The 14,242-nt window shown below is 41.8% G+C and overlaps 1 protein-coding gene across 3 annotated transcripts in view; it reads right to left on the bottom strand.

Moving 5' to 3' along the window:
- The window catches only part of RAB23 (RAB23, member RAS oncogene family), a 34,408-nt gene extending 27,855 nt beyond the window's left edge, over positions 1-6,553 (bottom strand). The window contains exons 1-2 of one of the 3 annotated variants that reach the window (XR_009693533.1): positions 5,650-5,736; positions 884-1,103 (exon numbers count right to left, since the gene is read on the bottom strand). Coding sequence is in view for 2 of the 3 variants with exons in the window: in XM_061146338.1 (XP_061002321.1) it covers positions 884-1,038 (155 nt within the window). In the remaining variant the exon portion in view is untranslated. Of the gene's footprint in view, positions 1-883; positions 1,104-5,649; positions 5,737-6,489 lie in introns of those variants that run through there. The other 2 variants (XM_061146338.1, XM_061146337.1) reach the window with 2 other exon arrangements.
- Positions 6,554-14,242: the final 7,689 nt, after the last annotated feature.

Here is a 14,242-nt window from a genome sequence, read left to right as displayed (position 1 = left end):
AATGTCTAGGACAGTTAAATCAGATTTGTTTAATGTTACTTATTTCTCTGTGATTAAATTTTAGTTTGTCTCCTACAATTTAAAATAACCTCAAAAGTTCTCAGGACTAAGGACAAAAATCATTACTTTGACGTGTTTTAGAACCGGATTTCCTTTTCACAGGTGTATTTAATCCCCTCAAATCTTTCCCTTATTTCTTTAAAGTAAAAATAAATTACTAATTCTCCAACTTCTACATAGTCCTGTCCAGTTTTAAAAAAAGAGACATTCTATACAAACAGATCCCTTAATATATGAGATGAAAATTACTGTGAAAGGTAAATTTCCTTCCAAATAAAATCATGGACAGAAATCTCAGTAGAATCAAGCACTACTTTCTGTTTAAGAAGTGCCCACGATGGGACTTCCCTGTGGCCTGGTGGTTAACAATCCGACGTGCAGCGCAAGGGACACGGGCTCAACCCCTGGTCAGGGAACTAAGGTCCACAAGTCACGGAGCAACTGAGCCCGTGTGCTGCAACCAGAGTCTGTGCACCGCAACAAAAGGTCCCATGTGCCACAACTGAGACCCAGCACAGCCAAATAATGAATCAAATTGTTTAAAAAGTGCCCAAGGTGCCACCGATAAACATAAAACAGATATCTAAGACAGAAACAAAGAGAGAAGGGAGAAGAGTAGCAAAAAAGAAGGAAAATGAGAGAGGAAAGGGAGAGAAGGAGCAGGGGGGGAAAAAGACGGCGAAGACGCACCAAGGAGCGAGTGACCGAACATGCCGCCACCGGACTCCCAGCTTTGTGCTGTAACCAGTCACCACCGTTCTGACACCTTCATCAGACACGCTCACACACCAAAACCAAGAGGATAAAGTGGCCAAGTACATACTGGATTTGTCGCTCCAAAAAATCAACTCCAATGGTCTTCTTGTAGTCTTTTGTAAAAATGCCTTTGCAATACCGCTGAATCATACTTGACTTTCCAACTGCACCATTCCCTACAACCACCATCTTGATGGCCACTTCCATATCTTCCTCCAACATTTTTGGAGTTGAAAAGGTTTCTGTGCCAACTTTAATTCCAGGTGATCAGATCTTCTCTCTCAAACCTGTGGTTTAAAATGAAATTATTTTTTTCATGTCATAAAAATAAGCTATAATTATTTTATCAAGAAATAATCAAACTGAATTCCAAGAATTTGTTTCCATGATGAAGGGCCCCCCTCCCCACACCGTTCATTTAACTTAAATTCTCTGAGAGACAATAATATTCATTTTTGAATCCTTATTAACAGCACAATGTATGACTTTCAGGTAGTGATAAATGAGTAGATTCTGCCTTTCACAAAGATTAGACTACTGGCTTTAGAGTTGAGCCATGATTTAAAGTTGCCTTTTACTGGTTCTGTGCTCTTCGTGAAGTTATTGCTTATCCCTTTCAAGATTCAGTTTTCTGAAGATATTTAACCTCCTAGGATTGTTGATCGATACAAATAAAGCACTTAGCACAGTGAAAGTTAAGCATTCAAAAAATGGTAGTTTCATATTCCATAAGAAATCCTCCATAGAGAGTTAACAGCAAATGGGAGACAAATACCAAGTCTAAGGAAACCGCTCATCATCCTCACAGGCGATATTAACATCCCTAGGTCCGCACCCAGAAGAAGGGCTTTGTGTAATACTATGCAACGAAGCGGCAGCTCCAGCTCGTAAGCTACAGCACGTCAGCATCCAGGCTACAGTGAATCCACTGCACATCATCTTACAGCACACGTTCTCTCCTTTCCTTTCAGACTAGTCATAGTTATTCACACAGTCAAAGTAATAGTACGTGTACTGTTTGCATTTTAGACTGAATGAACAGTCCAGACCCTTGGAACAGAGGGCTAAGTTTTTCATATTTCTTAAAATTATTAATGCTATTCAGTTCCTATTAACTATTATACTCTAGCTACCTGAACCAAAAATTCATTTATACAACCACTACACAAAACATGTCTGAAATGTGCAGAGCATTCCTTTCTTTGTCCCTAATGGAGTCTCAGTAACTGGCCCTAGTGCATGATAAACTTGCACGATTTAAGCATCTAAAAGCACTTGTTAAAGTACAAGTTCTAGGTCTCCACTTCATACATAAAATATGGATAAATACAGAAAGACTTATCCTCTTGAATGTTCTATGTTACATTTGACAATTGAAAGAAAAATCATAATACTGTTCAATGTGGTTTTCAATATACGTAGAGAAAACATTTAAGACAATTATTTATACATGGGAGAGGACAAAAGGATGTGAAGGGAGGTAAGGTTTCTATACTTCACTTGAGCTTGTAAAATGCTAACACCAATACACTGTGATAAATTATCTATGCAGCTAAACAAGTTACACAAAGAAATACTCAAAAACACGAGAAAACATGATAAAACAAAATGAAATTCTAAAAACACCATAAAGCTATCAGAATGTAATTGACATTTATAGAGCTGTCCACACAACAGCAGAACATTCTTCAAGCACCCACTGAACATGTATAAGATAGGACATACTCTAGGCCATCAAACAACCCTCAACAAAATTAAAATAAAGAGACCACAGTGGACTCAAACTAGAAGTCAGTAACAGAAAGATAACAGGAAAGTCTCCAAGCATTTGGAAACTAAAAACAGATTTCTCAATAATCCATGGGCCAAAGCAGAAGCTCAAGAGAAATTTAAAAAATAACTGAACTGAAATAAAATGAAAATACAATGTGTCAAAAATTTGTGGGACACAGCTAACATAGTGCTGAGAGAGAAAATTTACAGCACTAAATGCTTACCCTAGAAAAGAAGAAAAGTCTCAAAGCAACAACCTGAGCTCCCACCTCAAAAAACTGGAAAAAGAAGTGCAAAATAAACCCAAAGCAAGCAAAAGGATGGAAATAATAAAGAGAAGAAATCAATGAAATTGATATAACTATTAGGAAAATAAAATCTGTAACTTTAAAAACAAAAAGAAAGCTCCAAGCTCAGGTGATTTCACTGGAGAATTCTACCAAACTTTTCAAGAATGATACACACTCTCCCCCAGAATATAGAAGAGGAGGAAACATATTATTATATAAAGCCAGCATTATCTTGATACCAGCACCACACAAAAACAGTACAAAAAAGAAAACTAGACAGACAGTCCCTCATGAACATAATGCAAAAATCTTCAACAAAATATGAGTAAATCACATCCAGCAATGCATAAAAAGAATAACCAGGACCAAATGGGCTTTACTTGGGAATGCAAGGCTGTTTCAACACTCAAAAATCAATGTAATCCACCACATTAACAAAGTAAAGGAAAACCCCATCACCATATCAACTAATGCAGAGGAAATATTTAACATAATTCAACATCCATTTGCGAGAAAATTTCTCAGCAAACTAGAAAGAGAAGGGGACTTTTTCAGCCTGATAAAGGGCATCTATTAAAAACACACACACACACAAACCTACAGCTAACATCATACTTAATTCTAAAAGACAGACTGCTCTCCGCCATAGAGTGAGAACAAGGTAAGGATGTTCACTCTCACTACTTCCGTTATCATTAGGCATAGCCAGAGCAATAGGCAACAAAAATACACAAAGTGCTTACAGATTAGGGGAAAAACTATCCCTATTCACAGATGACATGATTGTCTATGGATTGTCCAAGGAATCAAATAAACAATCCTGAAACTAATAAGTGAATTTAGCAAGGACACAGGATACAAGAGTAACACACAACACTGAACTGTATTTCTAATATCCTAACAATGTACAATTTGAAGCCAAAAAAAATTTAAATGATATTCACAATAGCGTCCTCCCAAAATGAAATTCTTTGATATGAATCAAATTCAGACACGACTGAGTGACTGCCCTGACTGAAAGGTGGAGAAAACCATACCACCCAATTTTAAGACCCTAAAAAGCTACATTCATCAAGAAAGAGTGAAACTGGCCAAAAGAAAGATATAGAAATCAACACAGCACAGGCCCAATACAACAAAGGGCCCCAAAATAGACCCACGCAAATACAGCCAATTGATTTTTGACAAAAACGCAAAACTATTAAATGGCAACAAGGCAGTCTTTTCAACAAATGGTGATGCAACAACTGGAAATTCATATGCAAAAAAGTAAACTTTCCCCTAAATCTCACACCTGATATAAATAATTCAAAATAGATTATAGATCTAAATGTAAAACTTTAATATCTTGATCTGGGATTAGACAAAGTTCTTAGATATGCTACCAAAAGATGTACAAAAGGAAATATAGATAAATTAAATTTCATCAAAATTAAAAATATCAACTCTGTGAAAGATACTATTAAAACAATTAAACGAGTTATAGACTGCAAGAAAATAGTTGCAAAACATACCTAACAACTTGTATCCAGAACATATAAAGAACCTTTAAAAGTCAACATAAGAAACTACCAAATTTAAAAATTTAAGTCTTGGCCAGATATTCACCCAAGATTATATATGCCAAGTAAGCACACGAAAAGATATTGAACAGCTCTGGCCATTGGTTAAAGACACACTGGGCTCCGTTGCTGCATCCTACTCTTTGCGACCCCACAGACTGCAGCCCACCACACTCACATTCTGTCCATGAGATTTCCCAGGCGAGAATAAAGGAGTGGGTTGCCATTACCACTACATGCCTATTACAATGGCTAAATTAAAAAATCTGACCACACCAAGTGTTAGGCAGGAAGTGGAGCAACTGGAACTCTCACATTTTGCTGGTGAGAATGCAAAATGATAGTCACTCTGGAAACCTGTGTGACAGCTTCTTATAAAGTTAAACATACTTTATGTGATCCCACAACCCGAATCTTAGCAGTACCCTAGAGAAACAAAACCTTATGTTCACACAAAAACCTGCATAGGAATGATTACAGCAGCTATAGTCACCATAAACTAGAAACAATCCAAACGTCCTCCAGTGGATGCATATCCATCCAACAGAATCCTACTCAGAAATAAAAAAGGATAAGTTGTTGATACATCCAGCAACTTGAAGGAATCTCAAAAGCGTTATACTAAGTGAAAGAAGCTTACATGTGGTATGATCCCATTTACATGACATTCTGGAAAAGATCAGTAATTGCCAGGGGTTGGAGTGAGGGGGAGTTTATGAGAGGACAGACAGCGTGAGTGGTTGGAGGTGACAGAACTGTTCCATATTCTGACTTTTACGGTGGTTACATGAATCTAAAATTCACAGAACTGCACACTCCCCAACAAAGTCCACTTTATCACATAATAATGTTTAAAAGAATAAAATATAAAGAAAAATAAATGGAATCAGATCTTAACACAGGCAGTCTGATCCTTGTGATTATCAGACACTCACTTCTCTACAGACTAAAAAGAACTATACCAACACAATCAAGTTCTTAGAAAAGTAGAATTCTGAGTATAATACCTTAAAAGCTTGACAGTAACACTGTATATGTGTTCTATTCCCAAGTTTAATTTTACAATCAACAGCAGTCCAATACATTAGAAAAGGAAGAGTTAACTCAATGATCAAAACAGTGGTTTTTCCATCACTGCCCGTACTTCAACGCATGTATGAATATACTTATACAAACACGGAAAACCTTCTCAGGTTCACTGAAGTTACCTGGGAGATATCCTGACTTGTATGAAATCTAGAGACGTAAATAGTCCTTCTCAGATTGTAAAGTCACTTGCCCGGGCCGTGACAGTGAAGCTGTCCCCCTACCACACCCTCAGGGTCCCCGCGGGAAGCGACTCTGCGGCCCGGGGTCAAGAGGAGCGTGCAGCCGGCTCACTCGTATTCCAGGGGCGCCCGGCAACACCCCGGGCAGGGTGCGGCCGGGCAGGGAGGGGCCCGCTGGCTGGACCCAGTCTGGAAGCCGGGTGGGCTCGGGCCCTTTCCCAGCCAGCCCCGACCCGCACTGAACGGCCCGCCTGCCCGCACCTCCCGCATGAGGGCCTCGGGGCCATGTCCAGGGAGACGGGGGCGAGGGGAGACCCGGGCGTGGGGAGACGCGGGGAGGAGGGAGAGCGGGGAGGGGCGGGGCGCGGGGAGACGCGGTGGCCTGGGGGCCGCGGGGCGCGGGGAGGGGCGGGGAGAGCGGGGCCGTGGGGCCGCCGCCGGGCCCGGGCCCGCGCTCCAGGCGTGCGCGCGGCGGCCGGGTGGGAGCGAGCGCCCGGCCTGGAGGCCCCGCCGCGCCCCTGCGCAGCCCCCGGCGGGCGCGTCCCGGGCCGCGGCGAGAGCGAGGAGTGCGACCGCCGGCCCGGGCGCGAGCCGCTACTCACCCTCCCCGCGCCGCCCGCCGCCCGGCGCCCCAGCTCCTCCGCCGCCTCGCCGCGTCCGCGCGCGCCTGCCCCCGGCCGGGCGTCCGGCCGGCTCGCGCCCTCTTCGCTCTTTAGGAGTGACTGGGATGCTTCGGGAACTTTACTGGCAGCAGGGCTCGGAACGGGCGGCGCGCAGTACCTCGCCGCGAAGGGCCGGGAGCGGGCGCCCGGCCTCCCCTCAGCCCGGCCCCTCCGCGCTCCGAGCATGCGCCGGGCTCGCGGTGCGCAAGCGCGCGCCGGGCCCCGCCCCCCAGCCGGCAGCCGCGCGGGGCGCGGGGCGCTACCTGGCCGCGAGAGGAGGCGGCCCGGGAGGCGCTGCACGCGCTTCCGCTGCACGGGGGGCGGGCTTCAGAGTCTTCACAGGACCTGCCGCCCTGGACTCACCTGACGCGCCTGACCGAGGACCTCCAAGGGGCGGGGAGAGCAAAACTGTGGAGTCAAGTCCAAACGCGCTGAGTTCACACGCTGTGGCTGGACCAAGTGGAAGTCTGCGGTGGTTAATAACTCAGGCAACCAAACCCAAATCCGAAAGTTCGCCCTCAAAGCAACATAAACGTTGCTTCACGGGGACGGATACCAAGTGCTGATGAGGATGTGGAGTAACTGAATTCTTCATGCTGCTGGAGTGTAAACTAGTAAAAAATAACTTTCGAAAACAATTTGGCGCTGTACTATAGAAGCCAAAGCTATGGTTTTTCCAGTAGTCATGTATGGATGTGAGAGTTGGACTATAAAGAAAGCTGAGCGCCAAAGAATTGATGCTTTTGAACTGTGGTGTTGGAGAAGACTCTTGAGAGTCCCTTGGACTGCAAGGAGATCCAACCAGTCCATCCTAAAGGAGATCAATCCTGGGTGTTCATTGGAAGGACTGATGATGAAGCTGAAACTCTAATACTTTGGCCACCTGATGCGAACAGCTGACTCACTTGAAAAGACCCTGATGCTGGGAAAGATTGAAGGCAGAAGGAGTAGGGGACGACAGAGGATGAGATGCTTGGATGGCATCACCGACTCAACGGACATGAGTTTGAGCAAACTCCGGGAGTTGGTGATGGACAGGGAGGCCTGGCCTGCTGCAGTCCATGGGGTCGCAAAGAGTCGGACATGACTGAGCAACTGAACTGAACTGTAGGAGCCAGCCCTGTGAAGTAGCAGTTCCATAGTTATGTGTACAGCCAAGAGAAATGTGTGCTTGCAAGGCATTAACAGTTATCAGAATGTTGACAGGTGCATTTGTTTTAATAACCCCAAATGGAAGCAACCCAAAAGACCATCAAGGATAGAATAAGGTAATGCATTCACAGTGTTCATATAATGGGATACTTCTCAGCAATGAAAAGAATGACCTACTACAGGCGACAACAGATAAACTGAAAAAACATGAAGTTGCGCATAAGATGTCAGACAGGAAAGGACATAAGGGTAAGTCCATCTATATAAAGCACGAAAATAGGAAAAATAATCTGCTAAAAGTTATGATAGTGATTACCTAGGTGAGGAGGGGCTAGTGAATGGGGGAGGGGCTTCTAATGGGCTCTGGCTGTTGATCTTGGTGCTAGTTACACATGATTTGCTGAAAAGCTACTGAACTGTACACTTACGCACATACTTATGTATATGAATTATGTGGTGAAGTAATTTAAATTTTTTAGTTTAAAATTTGCAAATTGTTTTAGCTATAATTTTGATATAGTCTTGTAAACATAGTAATTATTTGCAAGAAATTTAATGTCAGATAACCACCTTATCTGTAGGATTTGGTTAGTATTGTCTCGTAAACTTGAGTAATATAGACACCCCCTTTAAAAGGAAAGAAAACAAACCTCAGTGAAGAAATGGACAAATGACTTGAATGGACATTTCTTCAAAGAAGATATACAAATGGCTAATAATTACAGGGAAAGAGGCTCAATATCACTAATTATTAGGGAAATGCAAATCAAAACCACAAGGAGTTACCATTTCACACCCATTAGGATGACTATTGTAAAACAGACAAAAGTCAGAAAATAACAAATGTTGGCAAGGATGGTGAGAAATCATAACCCTGACACACTGCTTTCTGGTAGGAATGTAAAATGGGGCAGCAACTGGAAAACAATACAGCAGTTTGTAGAAAAAATTAAAACTACGAATAAAAAGGATGCACCTTCTTAACAAATGCTATACCATGGATGAACCTTGAAGACATGCTGAGTCAAAACAGGACAAATACAAATATGATTCCACTTATATAAAGCAACTAGTCAAATTCATAGAAACACAAAGTAGAATCACAGTTGCCAGAGGCAGAAGGGAGGTGGGAATGAGCCCATGGTGTTCAGTGGGTACAGTCTCACTCCTGCAAGATGAAAAGAGTCTTGGGAATGGATAATGATGGTAGTTGTGCAACCAGGTGACTTTTTAGTACCCCTGAACTGTACACTTAAAATGGTCAAAATAGTAAATTTTATGTTAAGTACTTTTTTACCACATTTTTTTGAAAGGGGAAAAGAAAAATTCCTAGTGAATCTCAGAGAATAAATCTGAAAATTCAAATTTGAGAGAAACTTCTTTTGAGAAAAACATCTTCAAGGGGATCCTCCCCAAATCATCATTTTTCTTCTCCACCTCCCGCCCTGCTTTGCACTTCCATGGGATTGTTGGACATTCTCAGTGCAGTAAAGTCCACCTTTTATTTAAGTCAAGTCTGTGCCCAAGGACACAGCAGAGCTTCTTACACTCCCTTCAGTGAGATGCGTGCCTGCGTGTTACGTCTCTCCAGTTGTGTCTGACTCTGTGACCCTATGGAGTGTAACCCACACGCGTCTTCTGTGTCAATGGGATTCTCTAGGCAAGAATATTGGAGTGGGTTGCCATTTCCTCCTCCAGGGGGATCTTCCCAACCCAGGGATCGAACTGACGTGTCTTATGTCTCCTGCATTGGCAGGTGGGTTCTTCACCATTAGCTCCCCCTGGGAAGCCCTTTCAGTGAGATAAGGAAAGCCTATGTAAAAGTCATGCAGTTGTGCTCCAGCAAAAATGGCAATAGAATTAATCTGAAGGGCTCTGAAGGAAATTTTACCTACTGTGACTAGAAATGAGGGGCACAAAATTGTTTTAGGGAAAACATTCTGAAAAGTCTTACTTTTAAGTCATTTAATGACTATTTGAATCTAGTACCTTCCCTGACCCAGAAGAAAAGTGTCTATTGATCTTTGCTAGTCATTTTCCTGTGTCTGACTCTAATGAATTAAATACTTTTCAGAGATCACAAATTGTAGATGAATGAAATGAAAACCATCAAAGAAAAATTAGAACACATTCTTAAGAAATCCTTGAGAATTTTACCACTTAGACCACAGGTCTGCAAACACATGTGAATGCATCATGGGCCTCTTGAGAAGCTTAGTGGAAGCCACAATATTGATCTAAACAGGTAGCATCTAATAGTCAACAAAATCAGATAAATGATACTGGAAAATTTTTAAACATAATACTTTCTATTCATACCCTAGAGTGCTATTCCAGGTCTTAAAAGTTGTTTCACAATGGATCTTAATATCCTCACCTGTAATATGGAATGATCTACCTTTCAGGGTCATTCACTCAAAAAAAAAAAATTTATTCTGCCAAGTTCTGTGCTGAGCATTGGGTATTCAGTGATGGACAAAAAGGATATGATTTGTGCCCTCTTGGAGCTTATAGTCTTGGAAGGGAGACCAATATTATGGCTATATCTCATAATTATATGAAGAAAATTAGTCAGTGTAATGGAAATGTACAAAATTTTAAATTGGAGCCAGAGAAGCCTTTCTGACAAAGTGGCATTCAATCTATTATCTGTAAGGTAAATGAGTCAGCTGGGTAAAGTATAGGCAGAAAAAGATTTTAAGAAGAGGAATCACCAAGCAAGATGGCCTGAAGCAGGAAATAACCTGGTGAGTTTGAGGAACTGAAAGGGAGCCAGTGTGTAGGAGTGATATGAAATGAAGGCATGAGGGAGGCAGGGACCAGATTGTGGAGACCTGGTAGGTCACATAAGCAATTTGGATTATATCTCAAGAATATTAGGAAGCCTTTGAAGGATGTTTAGTGTGATAGTAAGAAGATCCACTTGGAAGATTACTTTGGCTGCTACGAAAGGATAGAGTAGAGGAAAAATGGACCAGTGGAAGGCTGGTCCAGGGGAGACATGATGGAGGCTTTGCTGAGCTGGTAATAGGGTTGATACAGAAAAGTGGTTCTATTTGTTTTTAAGTTTGGAGGTAGAATCTTGTGGACTTGGCTATGGAGCAGGAACAGAGAGAACATCAACAGTGACTCACGGGCTTCTTGAATGATCCCCTGAAATTCTGATTTTTTTCCACATGCCAGCAAGCAGTTTTCAAACACCAGCTGGATTGTCCTACCTTTCAATTCAGTTCTGATACTATCTACCTGGAGATGCCATCAAGTTCTGCAGGTTAGGGGCTCAGTCCTGGAGGACTGCCCTCTTCACCTCCCACCCGCACTTCAGATGCCAGTCACAAGTCCAGGTTATCACCTGTGTTTCTAATCAACCACCACCCTCTCCTTGAGGGCAATTAATTTGCTATTGCGGCTCACAGAATTCAGAAAAACATTTTATTTACTAGATATCAGTTTATTATAAAAGAATATAGGGACTTCCCTGGTGGTCCAGTGGTTAAGAATCCACCTGCCAGTGCAGGAGACACAGGTTCAATCCCTGCTCCAGGGAGATCCCACGTGCCACAGGGCAACTAAGCCTGTGCGCAGCAAATACCGAAGCCTGCCAGCCTAGAGCCTGTGTTCGAAGAAGAGAAGTCATTGCGATGAGAAACCCGTGAACAGCAACCAGAGAGTAGCCCCTGCTCACCACAACCAGAGAAAGCGTGTACAGCAACAAAGAATTAGCACGACCAAAAATAAACAAGTAAAAATGTTTTAAAAAAGGATATAACTAAGAACAGCCAGATAGAAGTGACGCATAGGGCCAGCTGTGGGGAAAGGTTAGGGAATTTTCATGCCTGTCAGAGCCTACTCTCCCAGCATCTCCACATGGTCACCAGATCTCCAGGCTGGTCCTTTCGGGATTTATGGAGGCTTCATTGCTGCTGCTGCTACGTTGTTTCAGTCGTGTCCGACTGTGTGTGACCCCATAGACGGCAGCCCACTAGACTCTTACATAGGCATAATTTACATGACCGTTGGCCATAGGTGACTGAACTTAATCTTCAGTTCCCCCCGCCCCCCCCCCCATAGGTCAGGGGCTGGAACCGAGAGTTCCTACCCTGTAATCATTGGGTTTATTCCCCTGGCAACCAGCCCCCATCCTCAGGTGACTTCAGGATTTTCCAAAAGTCACCTCCTAAACATAACAAAAAGCACCTTTAAGGCTCTTATCCCATAGGAAATTCCAAAGGTCTTAGGAGATCTATTCCAGGAACTAAGAATGACAAAGACCAAACATATTTTTCATATTACAAATCACAATATCACAACACCTCACTGATAGTGGTCACTACAGACACTAATGACAACTGCTAACCAGTGTGAGTCTGGGAGTAGTCAGTTCATTCTAGATTCCTTTTTGGCTTTTCACAGATTGTTCTTGTCTCACATGAGCTAGACTGTACCATTCATACACTTCTGGATTTAAGGCACTTATTAATAAAGAAATTGTTAGAACATAAAAATCTTTATTCTCCTTCACTGCCCAGGTCTTTCTCATATACACATTTGTTTTTGTTGAAATGGTCTTAATGTACAGAGAGATCTCTGAAAGGGCTGGATTGTTTAGACAACTCTGATTTTTGAGGACTTCGTTGATGGTACATAAGAGTGTGATGGTCTTCCTTGTACATTTACTGGACTATTAGTTTAGACATCATACTAATGATATGGCAGTTAATGCATTCGGAAGATCTTATTCACATTCAGCATTTTGTCACCCACTCCTTCATCTAAATTCTTCTCAATGTTCTCACCAAATAAGTAGGGGAATATATGATCACCCTAATTTTAGATGTAAATAAAGGTGATGTGCCCTGCAGGTAGATTAGGTATAGGAATCCGTTTGTCTTAATGATCAATTATGAATTCAAGCTCATCAAGTTGTCCATTCCGTGGATTTACAATTATTAAGCCACATACAATGTGCTACTTATGGTAACAATCAAATCCTTGCTCACCACAGAATTTTTTTCCTCTGAAATATAGTCATTTACACATTGATCAGAGATTGGGATTTCATGACTGAAGCTATTTTAAACATTGAGTTACTATCAACCAGAGGGACAAAGAAATGGATTGGGCAGGCAAAGGGGGGCATTTGGGAATGAACAGAAGATTAAGTCTAAGATAGATACCCATGGCAGTTTTACACTGATACTTTGTGTAGTGTAGAAGTGTCCCAGATGGTAATATTCATATTTGAAAGCCACTATGGCAATGGAATGTGCAGAAATACCTCTGAATGAACACATCTCCAGAAATGCCAATGGCATTGCCAATGATACATCTTTTTTCCCCCTCTAGTTGCATTTAAGAGTTTTTCTTCATTTTTACTGTTCTGTAGTATCTGAATATGAGTTGTTTTTATTTTACCTACAATATCTGATAAGCTACTACAATAATGTCTTTCTTCAATTCTAGGAAATTCTCAGCCCTTATCTCTTCAAATATTGCCTCTAACCTAGTTTATTTTCTTCCACTGGAGCTCCTATGGCATGAAGTCAACCCTCTCATATTTTTCATATCTTTTGTGTTTAGGGCTTCATCATGTGTGACGAATGATCTCTCAGTTTACTAATCTCTCCAATTATAGTTTAAATGTGTCCATTGAGTTTGTAATTACAGTGACTATGTTAAAAAAAAAAATCTAGATGTCCACTGCTATGTTAAAATCTCTATTTTTTTCCTGTAGTCAAATTATTTTATTCCTTATGCTTTGAATCTTTTTTGCATTGCTGTAATTATTTTGAACACAATTAATTAGTCCCTTTTAGATTGTTCCATTATTTCTAATCCTCTTTCTTTGTTTCCGTTGATGACTCTGCCTTATTATATGTCTTTGTGTGATTTGTAGTTTAGGAATGTGAACTCATCTTCACTGAGGCTGTGTTTTCTATGTGACTGGGGCTCAGCCCCTGCATGGTGATTTAATATCCGCTTTTGACGTTTGCTTTTTCCAAAACCAGAGTTTTAAAATATTCATGGATCTGGGACTAGCATTTATGTTAAATTCACAGCTGTAATTCCCACATCACATGGATAGTATGAATTAAGAGACCATACTCACCCATGGTATAAATTTGGAGTTTGACTCTTCAGAAATGTCTTGCCTATTCAGAACCCCAGAGGATGACAAGCTTCCATGCTGCTTCTCTGAAATTTCACTGGATCGAATTTTTCTAGTTCTCTTTTCACAGCTTGATGGCTCTTCTAGCATCTTGTCTTTATGTAAGTGTCTCACTTCCAACTCTGTTTTTCACCAAGACCAAGACATATCTTCAATCCTTCGGAGTCATTGAAACTTCTCTTTTGAGGCTCAGGAATGGTACTGTCCTGGATTGTTCCTTTTGTTTCTCTTGATTTAGGCTATGTGTTCTTGAGTGTGTGTTTATAGTTTATCCAGCTGTGTCTGTTCATCTAAGCTTGTCAAGTCTATGTATACCCAGTGGGAGGGTTGAGATCAGCTCAATCAGCTTTGTTACAGGAACAGGAAATCTTCCTCTGTTTTTCATATCACATTAATTCTGATCTGAGCCCTCACTTGTTAGGACTGTAAGATATCCAATGTGGTGGGTGGTGGTTTAGTCACTAAATTGTCCCAGCTCTTGCAACCCCAGGGACTGTAGCCTGCCAGGCTCCTCTGTCCATGGGATTTCCCAGGCAAGAATACTGGACCG

Source organism: Dama dama, chromosome 7 (assembly GCF_033118175.1).
Source record: "Dama dama isolate Ldn47 chromosome 7, ASM3311817v1, whole genome shotgun sequence".
NCBI classification, from domain to species: domain Eukaryota; kingdom Metazoa; phylum Chordata; class Mammalia; order Artiodactyla; family Cervidae; genus Dama; species Dama dama.
The sequence above is the reverse complement of the archived record's forward strand: the minus strand, read 5'-3'. Positions and strand labels throughout refer to the sequence as shown.